This window comes from Pelophylax lessonae (genome assembly GCF_965119305.1).
Source record: "Pelophylax lessonae genome assembly, chromosome: 2".
NCBI classification, from domain to species: Eukaryota; Metazoa; Chordata; class Amphibia; order Anura; family Ranidae; genus Pelophylax; species Pelophylax lessonae.
Genome location: NC_138769.1, coordinates 177,130,196 through 177,143,834, shown reverse-complemented (window position 1 = coordinate 177,143,834; position 13,639 = coordinate 177,130,196). Strand labels below are relative to the sequence as shown.

Here is a 13,639-nt window from a genome sequence, read left to right as displayed (position 1 = left end):
AGAGAGAGAGAGAGGAGAGAGAGAGAGGGGAGAGAGAGAGAGGGGAGAGAGAGAGAGGGGAGAGAGAGAGGAGAGAGAGAGAGGAGAGAGAGAGAGGAGAGAGAGAGAGGAGAGGAGAGAGGAGAGAGAGGAGAGAGAGGAGAGAGGAGAGAGGAGAGAGGAGAGAGGAGAGAGGAGAGAGGAGAAGAGAGAAGAGAGAAGAGAGAAGAGAGAAGAGAGAAGAGAGAAGAGAGAAGAGAGAAGAGAGAAGAGAGAGAGAGAGAGAGACCAGCACCCGCATGCAAGCCTGGAGGGATGACCATCTGCTGGACAACGGGAGCTGAATTGCCTCCTGCGGCAACACTCTGACTGAGGCTGAATCCCAGAGTAATTTCCAAGGTGGCCATCAGAGCAGTCAGACTCTGCTCGCAGAATATCATTCAGATACCCCAATACTGCGATCCGCCGCTGACGCAACAATGCTAGCACCGGGGCCATCACTTTGTGAAGACCCGAAGAGCAGAGGCGAGACCAAAAAGGTATAACAACCACAAACTGATAATGCTCCTCGCCCATGGCAAACTGGAGGAAGCACTGGAATGTGAAGGAAAAATCCCCCAGATGTAGATGCAGATACACTAACTAGATGTGCTCCTCAAGGGGGTGAACAGGGGGGGGTCGTGACGACCCTCTATAGAAAACCTTTATCAGGCCACTCTCTCCTCCTGGCCCAATCGGGACACCCCAGACACACTATTAAGGGGATCCCTGTGGGACAGTTTTTGCAGGGATGTTGTAGCCATGTGGTGACTGGGAATCAGTTCTGCTCCACCAATACAAATAAATATAAAAAATTGTTCATTTCTATAATTGCAACACTAATTATGTTATATATTTACTGACATGCGACATTTGTTGCATTCAGTATGTAGGCAGAACGACTAGGCGTCTACGGGACCGTTTTTATGAGCATTTATATAGTGTAACAAAGAACCTCAATACAAACATAGCTAGACACTTTAATTCATGTCATGGTGGTAATACTTCAGCCATGGCAATACAGGTAATTGAGAAAATTAGGTTTCCAATACGGGGGGGGGGGGGGGGGGGTGATGTGTTCCGCTTGTGGTGTCGGAGAGAAGTCTTTTGGATTTTTCATTCACAGACTCGTTCTCAACGCGGCTTAAATTTCGAGTGGGATGCGACTCATTTTTATGATTTCGTTTATATTGATTTTTTTCCCCAACTTATTTTTGGGTATATTTTTGATATGCTTCAATATTTTTTGACAACTTCCCTGTTTGGGTTATTGTCCATCCCACTCATTCCTTTAACCCAAGTCTCCCCATTACATTGTGGTCAACAGGCTGCTACTACACATTTTGAGCGATATCCATTTTTTGTTTTACATACATAATAGATTGACCCCATCCTTTAATGATTGCGATATCTGCTCAATATGGGGGTTCTTTATGGACATTGATGATAATATAATTATAACCATTAAATCCCGAACTATATGTGATACTTATTGTCAATATGAGCCCATATATGCATACGATATAGGTCGTCCGCAATTGATGATACTGGGTGTTTTTTTTTTTTGGTTTTTTGCTTCGTTCATCCCATCCCATATATACATCTAGGATATTGTTTATATAGCTAGTTTGCTGAGTGAAGAGGGATCAAGATATTAAACACATCAATTTAGATTATGACACCAACGTTGACACTGATTACTCATAGATCTAATTTGTCCCGTGTCATATCCCTATCCTCTTTGAAAATATTTGCAGCTACCCCATGTATTCTCGATTGAGGTTTTTATTATGGGGTTAGCTGGAGATATAGATATATACACACATATATAAATACACACACACACAGGGCTTTGAGAGCAATATGAAATATATTTAATGTATATTTATACATCTTTTTACCATGAGGACATAGAACAATTTATAATGTTTTTATTTAACATTTTTCCCTTTTTTTTTAATGTATATTTTTATTTTTTTCTTCTCTAGTACACATATGCAACAATTTTCACAAATTTTACATTTATGAATTTTTTGCAGTCTCGTTGCCATTAAGATCATTTGAATATGTTTAAATGCATGCGTTGTGTTTTTGCTTCTCCTTCAATAATGTTTCATGTGAATCACATGCGACTAGGAGACAAGCCTGCATTTTTATCTGCATCACCTGTTGTCAATTTAGATACACGTACATGTAAGGATTATGATGCTGACTTGTCTTTGTAATGAATAAGTGCACCTGTTAGTGTGTGAAACGCGTCTACCTTTTATTGTTTGCTACACTGGGATGTTCGTTCATTATACAAGAATTTTGATGGAATTTGGAGTGCGGCCATTTCTTTTACATCGATTACATGCGGAGGCGAGCTGAGGGGCACCCTTGATATCATCAGGCTTCCTGTCTCACCTGGAGCAGTGAGTTTTCCTTGTCTCTATACCCCAAAAACCCTCCAGGGCGTAGAGGGGGGACAGCTAACTTGCCATACCAGGTACAGGGTGGGCACCGCTCCTGACAGACTTACAGCCACCCACATCCAAAAGGAGTGTCGGCCAGGAGGAACGCTGTGACTCGTGCCAAGGGCAGGTCATATGTGCCCTCACGAGACGTTAACTCGCAGGCCAGCCCCTGTCCAGTGGTGCTATGTCGCAGCCGACCTAGCATGGAGCTGAGGCCTGCACACACTAGCCAGACTGGGGGGACCCTCTGAACCTAGATAATCCAGTCTGTCACCCAATCTGGCAGTTGATAGAAAACAAATCCATTTAAAATGGAAAAAAATTGCCAGGAGCAGAGATTCCAGCAAGGAACTAGGTCCTTACTCCTGACTAGACAGGTTTCAGCCTGGGTTGTTTTCTTTCAACGTCCATTGGCCTCACTTTCCTCGGTGCGTACCTTTATCCAGGGAGCTCGACTTGGTTCTTCCAGTGCGGTCTCCATTACCGCTGTGGGTCCTCAAATTGGTGTTGTCAGTTATCCAGGAATTTCCGTTCAAAAATATCGGGAGATTCCCTTGCTTACGTTGTCCCTGAAGGTGGCCTATTTGGTGGGGATTACTTCTGCTTGCAGAGTGTCTAAACTGGAGGCGGCATCTTGCTGTTCACCTTACCTGTTTGTTTACAGAACTAAGGTGGTTCTTCATCCCTGTCCGTTGTTCCTTCCAAAGGTTGCCCCTAATTTCCATTTGAATGAAGATATTGTGTTGCCTTCCCAATGTCCCAGGCCTAAACACTCTAAGGTAGTTGCTCTATATTCCCTGGATGTGGTTCGGGTGATCAGGGCATAACTGTCAGCTACGGAGTCTTTTAGGAAGTCAGACTCACTATTTATACTCACGGTTGGACCTCCGAAAGGGTTGGCCGCTTCTGCTGCGACCATTTCCAGATGGATCAGACAGTGATTCGGGCCTATTCAATTAGGGGTCAGGTTCCTCCTTTCCCTGTTAAGGCGCACTCTACTCGGGCGCTTAGTGCCTCCTGGGCCTTCCGTCATCAGGCGTCAGTGTTGCAGGTTTGCAAAGCTGCCACCTGGACTTCTGTGCACACTTTCACAACATTTTATACAGTGGATGTGTTGGCATCTGCGGATGCTTCTTTTGGCCGCAAGGCTTTGCTGGCTGCTGTTTAGAGGACCAGGTCCTCTTTGAGGGTGTATTCTTTTTTTCAGGTGAGCTCCAGTTGTTTTGGTTGAGCTCCATGTTACCTGGTTGGCTATGGGTAGTTTTGGGAATTTTTTTCTGCCGTTTTCTAACCCTTCATTTTTAACACTTGGGACGTCCCAATGGTTAAAGAGGAAGTAAACCCTCCTCTGACACTTTAACCTATAGGTAAGCCTATGATAAGGCTTACCTATAGGTACTGTAAATATCTCCTAAACATGTACCGTTTTGGAGATATTTACCTTACATGCAGCCAGTGACGTCACTGGCGCATGCGCTCTGAACGGCCGCTGGTGCCGTTTCTTCAGAGACCCGTGCGCGGGAGTGACGTCACCGCGGCTCCGGCCAATCAGATGGCCGGATGCCGCGATCCCGGAAGACGGGCGACTGGTCATGTCGCCCGTCATACAGGTGAGCGGGCTGCACGGCGGGGGCTCGTTCTAAGGTAAGTATTGCATAATGAGCTAGTATGCGATGCATACTAGCTCATTATGTGTTTCTCTTACAGGTTGCCAAAAAAAAAAAAAAAGTTGTACGGGTTTACAACCTGTACGGGTTTACAACCTCTTTAAGAAGAATCAGGAGCTGTGTCCGTCAATGAACGAAAGAAATAGAATTTTCTTGAACACCAGAGGCTTGGGCAAGCACCAGGTGTTTGAAAGAAAACCTGCCATATAAAAAAAAAACTAAGGAAGTCAACATTTCTGATTGGCCTGGGGCCCCAAAATCAAAGGTTTTTTTTTTTGTTTTTTTTAGTACAGACTGGATCAACAGACAAAAGAAAAAAAAAAAAGTGATACAATGGAGTCACAAAAGAACATAAGACCGACCGTAGATCTGTTCTAGCATCAGCTTTCAGAAGAGATCAGAGAAAAAAAAACATCCTGTAGTATAGACATGGTTACATTAATGAGACATAGTATGGCAGTAATTATAAAATCAGTAGCCAACCAAGCTTCCCACAGTTAACCAAACTTGCCAGGGCACCCATGGTGTAAGTAAATTACCCTATCCTACCCAAGATAGTTCCCATATTTCTCCCCCAGTCCTCCACAGTTGGGGGAGCCTCCCAACTTCCAACATCCAGAATCAAGTTTACTCAAGGTGCAAACAGATTTCAAATTCAAGCTTCTTGCTGAGATCAAAGATGAAGTTCCCTTTTACAGATCAAGCATCCTGGGCTCTCACGGAGTTGAAGGCATTTACAACCAGTACCTCTAGTTGCCTGCTTTAACTAGGCCAGGGGTCGGCAACCCGCGGCTCCAGAGCCGCATGTGGCTCTTTTACACCTTTGCCGCGGCTCCGGGGCGGATACTAGCGAGGGGAGGAGGCGCATTCTGCGCCCCGACACTCCTCACTGTGGCGGGCGCTGTACTGGCTGTGACTCGCATGGGGGCGGTGCGTGAGTTAGTCACGCACCGTCCCGATGTCACCTTCCCGCCCGCTGTCAGATCGGAGGGCAGCGGTGCGCATGCAGGTCTACGACTGCGAGGAGGAAGATGACGTCCGTCCAGACTCCCGTGCCAGGCACCAGTGTGAGGTAAGTGAAGTGATGCCTGGGGGGGGGAGCCCGAGCGCGGCCCGGCCCACACACTGCATTTAAGGGGACATGTATGGTGGTCTCTAAATGTGATGCCTCAGGGGGGGAGCCCGGCCCACACACTGCATTAATGGGGGCATGTATTAGAGCTGCACGATTAATCGTATGAAAATCGCGATATCTATTCACCCCCCCTGGCGATCTAAACCTGACATATACTCGATTCTTTGCATAGCTGCATAGCAGAGAGAACGCTGTGGAAAAAAAAAAAAAAAAGCCTCCCGGCAAACACCTATCAGCATTAGTCTCCCAGTAACTATAAACAAAATGATTACATTGTATCTTTTCCTTCCCTCTGCCAGGGAGAAAGGAAGTTTAACCTCTTAAAGACTAGACCTTTTTCTGACAATTGTTGCTTGCAAGTTAAAATCATTTTTTTTTGCTAGAAAAGTACTTAGAACCCCCAAACATTTTATATATTTTTTTAGCAGAGACCCTACAGAATAAAATGGCGATTGTTGTAATATTTTATGTCACACTGTATTTGCGCAGCAGTCTTTCAAACGCAATTAATAGACTTTAATGAATAAAAAAAAAAAAAAAAAAACGTAACAGTAAAGTTATACCATTTTTTTTTGTTACACAGAATCATGAGAGAATCGTGATCTTTATTCCAAGCTAAAAAATCGTGATTCTCATTTTGACCAGAATCGTGCAGCTCTAGCATGTATGGTGGTCTCTAAAAATGTGATGCCTCAGGGGGGGCCCTGGCCCACACACTGCATTGAAGGGGGCATGTATGGTGGTCTCTAAATGTGATGCCTCAGGGGGGGGGGAGCCCGGCCCACACACTGCATTAATGGGGGCATGTATGGTGGTCTCTAAATGTGATGCCTCAGGGGGGGCCCCGGCCCACACACTGCATTGAAGCGGGCATGTATGGTGGTCTCTAAATGTGATGCCTCAGGGGGGATGGAGCCCGGCCCACACACTGCATTGAAGGGGGCATGTATGGTGGTCTCTGCATGTGATGCCTCAGGGGGGGGACCTGGCCCACACACTGCATTGAAGGGGGCATGTATGGTGGTCTCTGCATATTCAGGGGGCATGGAAGTGAAGTGATGCCTCGGGGGGGGGGGGGGGGGAGCCCGGCCCACACACTGCATTGAAGGGGGCATGTATGGTGGTCTCTAGATGTGATGCCTCAGGGGGGGGGACCTGGCCCACACACTGCATTGAAGGGGGCATGTATGGTGGTCTCTGCATATTCAGGGGGCATGGAAGTGAAGTGATGCCTCAGGGGGGGACCTGGCCCACACACTGCATTGAAGGGGGCATGTATGGTGGTCACTACATTGAAAGGGGCATGTACGGTGGTCACTACTACATTGTAAGGGGCATGTACGCTGGTCACTACATTGAAAGGGGCATGTACACTGGTCACTACATTGAAAGGGGCATGTACACTGGTCACTACATTGAAAGGGGCATGTACACTGGTCACTACATTGAAAGGGGCATGTATGGTGGTCACTACTACATTGTAAGCGGTATGTACGCTAGTCACTGCATTGAAAGGGGGCATGTGCGCTGGTCACTGTTTTTAAGGGGAGTGAAGAACACACACAAAAAAAGGTAACTTGTTAATTTAACGTTTATTTCTATGAGGAGGAGTAATTCTGAGGGGTCAAACAAAGAAATAATAAAAAAAAGTGACAAAAAAGTTATTTTTATAATGACGAGGATGACATTGGGCCCTCATTATTAATCATTATTTACATCAGACACTGATTATTATTTATGGTACACTGGGGCCCTGATTAATTTTCTATGGCATTTTGGGGCATTATTGGGCATAGCAAATTTTGCTATGGGGCCCTCTGATTTCTAATTACGTCCCTTTTTTGGACCCCCGGTAGGCCAGCCATGGATAAAGGCAAGAAAAGAAAAATTTCTGAAGAAAACAGAGTGTTTAATGATACATGGACAGAATCATTTGCATTCTCTACTGACAAGACTGGTTTACCAGTATGCTTAATATGTGGTGAGAAATTTGCAAACAACAAAAAGTCGAATATTGCAAGACATTTCCAGAATAAACACACAGCCTTTGCTGAAAAATATCCAGATGGAGATGAGAGACGAAAAGCCGTTGCAGAACTTATGAGGAAGGTTGATAGGAGCAAAAATAATTTCAAGAAGTGGGTGAAGTCTGCAAATTCCACAACATATGCTAGTTTTGTAGCCGCTCAGGAAATAGTCAAGCACGGGAAGCCGTTCACAGATGGAGAGTATATAAAAGAAGCATTCATTAAGATTTCGGAACATCTATACATGGACTTCAAAAACAAAAATGAAATTGTGCAGAAAATCAAAGACATGCCTCTCTCTGCGAAGACTGTCAAAGACAGATCCCTAAAAATGGCAGAAAACATTAGCAAACAGCAAATTCAAGACATTAATTCAGCTGTGGCATACTCCATCGCCTGTGATGAGTCCAAAGATAAAGGTGATATTGAACAAATAGCGCTGTTCTGCCGATATGTGAACTCTTTTGGGCCACAGGAAGAACTGATTGAGCTGATACCACTAAAAGACCAAACAAGGGGTGAGGATGTCTGTAAGGCTGTCCTGGACTTTTAAGTGCTAAAAAAATAAACACCAACCACCTGGTCTCAGTGGCTACTGATGGGGCACCGAGCATGAGAGGAGCACAGAAGGGCTTTGTGGCTCTACTGCAGAAGGCGCTGGGTAGAACGCTGCTGTCATTTCATTGCATCCTGCACCAAGAGGCATTGTGTGCTCAAACATTTCCCCCCGAATGCACAAAAGTGATGGATGTGGTAATTCAGATTGTTAATAAGATAATGGCAAAGGGTTTTTAACCACCGCCAGTTCCGTTTGCTATTGGATGAGGTGGAAAGCACATATTCTGACTCCTGCTCCACAACAAGGTCCGGTGGCTGTCCAGAGGCGAGGTGCTAAAACGCTTTGTCACATGTTTGGAAGAAGTAAAAACCTTCCTGGCCAGCAAAGAGCTCACCTTTGCTGAGCTGGAACAGCCAGAGTGGCTGGAAAAATTACATTTTATGGTAGACATGACAGCCCATCTAAACACGCTAAATACAACCCTTCAGGGGAAAGGAGGCACAGCCCTGCACATGCTGGAGGAGGTTTTGGCATTCGAGCGCAAGTTGACAGTGTTTGTCAAAGATTTCCAGAGAGGTACACTGTCTCAGTTTCCCTCTTTGAGAGAGTTCAAACAAAGTCATGATACGATAAATTTGGAATATTTCAAGTCCGCAATCACCGCAATGCAAAGCTCGTTTGGGAAACTATTCTGTAAGTTTAGAGAGAAAAAAAACCACATTATCCTTCCCTGTCACTCCCCTGGCGATCGATCCATCCCTATGGAATATGACTGCATTTGCAGGTTTAAGTCAACCTGATCTTGCGATGGAACTGGCCGATATAGCCGACAAAGATATATAGGTGTCCAAGTTCAAATGCTTGACCGCTACTCTTGAGGATGTTGCCCGTCAGAAGGCCATTCTGGCTCAGAATCATAAATGGAGTGATATTGAAAACCTTCCCAAACAGGACAAACTTGGATTTGAAACATGGAATGCCATCCCCAACACTTATATAAACATGAAAAAGTATGCATTTGGAGTCCTGTCGATCTTCGGTTCCACATATGTATGTGAGCAGGTCTTCTCCAACATGAACTATATTAAAAACAAACATCGATCACGCCTCACAGATGACAGCTTGCAAGCCTGTGTGAAAATGAAGGTGACATCTTACGGCCCTGATGTGCAGACACTGAGCACTGAGGTTCAGGAGCAAAAGTCCCATTAACCAGGTAAATTAAATATTTTAATTAGCTATTAATTTGCAAAAATATATTTTACATTAAGTGAAAGTCCTTTTTTTCTTCAGATTGACAGCTGACTGCACGATCCTGTATATATAGCATTAAGGTAAGAAACAATATATGCAGCGTTATATTTGTTTTAAATGTCGCAATGGTTTTGCGGCTCCCAGTTTTTTTTTTTTTCCTTCGGAAACGGGTCCAAGTGGCTCATTTTGTCTTAAAGGTTGCAGACCCCTGAACTAGGCCAACTTGAATCGCTGTGTGACCACTTTAATTTAAAAAAGGTACCTCTATATTTACACAGTATTGAGAACATATGCAGTAATTTTTCAATATTAGCTTTAACAAGGAAACTCACCATCATCCACTATCCAGTCGTCATCTTGACGTTCCCGGACAATCTTTGAATAAGATTCTTCATCTACTTCTTCATAAACACTCGTCATTTCTTCCACCTTAAAGGTAAAAATTCACACACATGTAAGCATGTACTAAGGTTCTGCAGTCTGACTTATTCTTTTTAGGCAGTACTTCTATAATTGCCTTGTACTGTCTAAGTACGCTGCCCCCCACCTCCCTACTGGTCTGCATTCTGAGTGTGCCATGTCCAAGCATGCTTTAAATCATCAGCTCTGCCAGCCAGACAACAGTGATGCCCGCTTCCATGCCCCATGAATGAAAATGAGTAGGCCACATGGAGTCTGATCAATGGGCAATGAATGAAGGCTCAAAGCAGCATCTTTTAATAGGACATGCACATCCCCAATTGTAAAATCCCACTGATATCTCTAATAATACCTATACGGCAGTAATCCGGAGCACTGGGATCCCTTTCCATCTGTCTTATTGGCTGGCATAAACAGAATATTGAATGGAAAAAAAAAAAAAGAATTCTAGTGGAAGGAACGGTTACAACAGACAGCGAATCATGCTCTACATATAGGAAGGTTACAGCCCCCAAAATATTGTATAATAAATGCACCCAAGTCTGTTCAGGAGCTCAGTGATGCCCTGGTCCAGATCTGGGAGGAAATATCCCAGGACACCATCAGTCATCTCATTAGGAGCATGCCCCGACATTGTCAGGCATGCATACAGACACACTACTTAGCAGTGTTAATTTCGTCGACTAAAACCGCCTAAAATGTTTTAGTCGACTAAAATACGACAAACTAAAACAACTCCGATGACAAATAAGAAACTAAAATGTAATTTTAGTCATAAGACTAGACCTAAAACTAAATAAAAAATTGACATCAAAATTAACCGCATACGCATAAGTAAGGAGCATCTAACAAGCTGCTGAAAACTAAACAATTAAGAAAAAGGCTTTTCTTATATTTATCCCTAATATTTAATGTTGGTAATATATTCGGGTAATATGTGCAATGACATTACAGCCAATGGAGTTTACAGCAGTGTTAATTTAGTCAGCGAAAACGTTTTAGTCACTGGCATTTTTCAACTGACGAAAACGAGATGCAAAGTATAGCATATTTTCGTCAAATGACGACAACTTTGACGAAAATCAAATGAGTTTGTTAACGAACGAAAACTAAACGAGAATGTGAGGCAGGGACGTTTACCCAACTTCCGGTTTTCACAGAACTCTGCCTGTGTGGCGTCTGGCGTGGCGTGCCCCGTGACGTCCGACATGAGGAGTGGACTACTACAAGAGAGTCGACTCGAGACCAGTCACCTGACCTCACCAGAGCACTGCAGCACTACAGCCAGACGCGCCAGGCCCGATTCATCACACGGCACTGGCACCCGGCCACCACCACATCCAGAGCAGAGCACCCACTGTGAGTTAACAGCCAGGCCAGCTATTACTGCCTCCCTGAGTCCCCTCAGACCACTCACCAGTCACTACTGGCATCCGATTCCGCCATCCATCCAGGACTGAGTGCGTGCATATAAGCCACTGAGGCCCGCCCGGCCCATCCTGTTCAACAACTTCAGTTCAGAGTCAGACCAGAGACCACCCTTAAACCTGAGACCCCCATCCAGCACTCTGAGCAGCACTGTGTGCACTCACTGCAGGCAGCAGCATTACAGGCCTCCTCTCTGACCATGACCATTTAGATGACTAAAATGTAAGATGTTTTAGTCGACTAAAATGTACTGGAGATTTAGTCGACTAAATACGACTAAAACTAAAACACTTGCAGAAGACTAAAAATGGGACTAAAACTAAAATGCCATTTTAGTCCCAAGACTAAGACTAAAACTAAATTGAAATTTGCTGCCAAAATTAAACGCTGCTACTTAGTACCATTTAGGAGTTGCTGCAATGAAATTTCAGCAAAATGGACTAGCCTGCTGCATCATTTTTTCACTTTGATTTTCGAGGTGCATTTGAATTCAGACCTCTGTAGGTTGATAATTTTAATTTCCACTTAACTGTGTGGCATCCTTTCTTTCCTAACACATTACCCAATCCAAATCAGTATAGATATCCAGCATATTTTTCCCCATTGAGATCTGATGTGTTTTCAAAGTATTCCTTTAATTTTTTTTTTGAGCAATGTATATATGTGGGCTGCCATTACTGACCTTTAAAAAAAAAAAAAAAAAAAGCTAGCTAGCTGCCCGACAAGCTGATCCTGGCTTCAGAATTCCGATTTAAAAACCCATTCTAACATACATTTTCAAGGTTTTGGAAAAAAAAAAAAAAAAAAAAAAAAAAAAAGGACCGCAATGGCAATTCCCATATTTCTCTCATGGCAGGTTTCCTTTCAACAGCCTCGACATAGAACTGTAAATTGCTAGGTGAAGACGATTAGGCAGCAAACTAAACAGCATTCACCAAGAGACAAAGTACACCTAAAACAAAGCATATTGAGCAACGCTTTGACAATACACCACTTAGCCTATAATTCGCCTTTATCTCGTACGCTGTATATTGCAGATTATAAAATGTCATTAAAATTATTGAAACACAGATTTAGCCCATATCTTGACAGAGATTAACATTTATCGTGGATGCTAAACAATTTGTGTTAAACAAAAAAGCTGAAAAAATGCTGAAAAACCAAATCTGGTCAGCAAAGCAGCCTTCATATATCACAGCATCTTCCATCAACCCCCCTTATATCACCAGCGATAAGCACAATATTTGGGCAAAATTTTCACTCTTTGGATATTCACCCAAATGCCAAACGTTTAGGGTGTTCTTCATGACCAAGACACAACAGCTTTTGCCTGTCAACTGCTAAAGATGTAGCAACTTTTAAAAGACTTAAATCGGAGTTACACCCTGGAAATACTTTTTTTTAATAAAAATACCCCCGGGACAGTCAGGGCTAGTACATTCCACAATGGCTAGCCTCTGATCTGTCCCGGGTTGCACTTACCTTTTAGAAGAAATATTTACCTTGAAAAAGTATTGTCCAGCGCTGCCATCTCAGGTGTGGGCAGCCTGAAGCCAGCGCAATTCTCTTCTGTGTCCTCTTCCGTCTTCTTCGGTCCCACGATGCACTGCACCGGCCCCGCCGTCACTTCCAGTGCTGCACTGACGACCAAGTCGCAGCCTTACACACCTGGGCCACCGAAGCCTGGTGCCGGAGAGCACCGCTCTGGTAGAGTGCGCCTTGACAGGGAAGGGTGGAACCCGTTCCTTCAACAAATAAGCCTGGACAATTATCTGTCTGATCCATTTTGAAATGGTCACCGCAGACGCAGCCATACCCTTCCGAGGTCCCTCAGGAAGGACAAAGAGAGAATCCGACTTTCAAAAGGATTCAGTCGACGACAGGTAAACTCTGATCGCCCTGACAACATCCAAAGAATGTAAAGCAACCTCCTTAGGATGCTTAGGATTCGCACAAAGCGAAGGTAAAACAATTTACTCATTAAAGTGAAAATCCAAAACCACCTTTGGAAGAAAAGGACGGGTTAGGTCGCAAGACCACCTTATCCCTATGAACCACCAGGTAAGGGGAGCGGCAATACAACGCCACCAACTCCGACACCCTGCGAGCCAAAGTGATCGCCACCAGAAAGGCAACCTTTTCAGACAGCAGAGGTAACGAAATTTCCCTGAGGTTTTCAAACGGGGAACGTTGTAACACGGACAGAACCAAGTTCAAGTCCCATGGAGGTAAGGGCTCCCTTCTAGGAGGGTCCAAGTGACGCACCCCTTGAATGAAGGTGCGAATCAAAGAATGAGATGCCCCAGGGCGCTGGAAAAGAACAGCCAGTGCAGAAACCTGGCCCTTAATCGTGGCCAACGCAAGGCGCTGGTCGACACCAGACTGGAGGAAAGCCAACACTCTCGCCACTGAGTATGAACGAGGAGAGAAGCCCCTGGAATCACACCAGGCAAAATAAGCTTTCCATGTACGGTAATAAACCTTATCAGACGAGGCTTTTCTAGCCTTGATTAAAGGTAGTAATGACCTCTGAGGAGAGACCCCTGTCTCTCAGGACCTGGCTTTCAACAGCCATGCCGTTAAAGCCAGCGACTGTAAAGCAAGATGGAAGACCGGTCCCTGAGACAGCAGATCTTCTCGCATTGGCAGCCGCCACGGAGGCTCGACGGCCAGGT

At 44.6% G+C, this 13,639-nt stretch overlaps 1 protein-coding gene across 1 annotated transcript in view; it reads right to left on the bottom strand.

Moving 5' to 3' along the window:
• The window catches only part of POLA1 (DNA polymerase alpha 1, catalytic subunit), a 1,022,539-nt gene that overhangs the window by 983,180 nt on the left and 25,720 nt on the right, over positions 1 to 13,639 (bottom strand). The window contains exon 3 of the mRNA XM_082247055.1: positions 9,449 to 9,545. Coding sequence (XP_082103181.1) covers positions 9,449 to 9,545 — 97 coding nt within the window. The remainder of the gene's footprint in view (positions 1 to 9,448; positions 9,546 to 13,639) is intronic.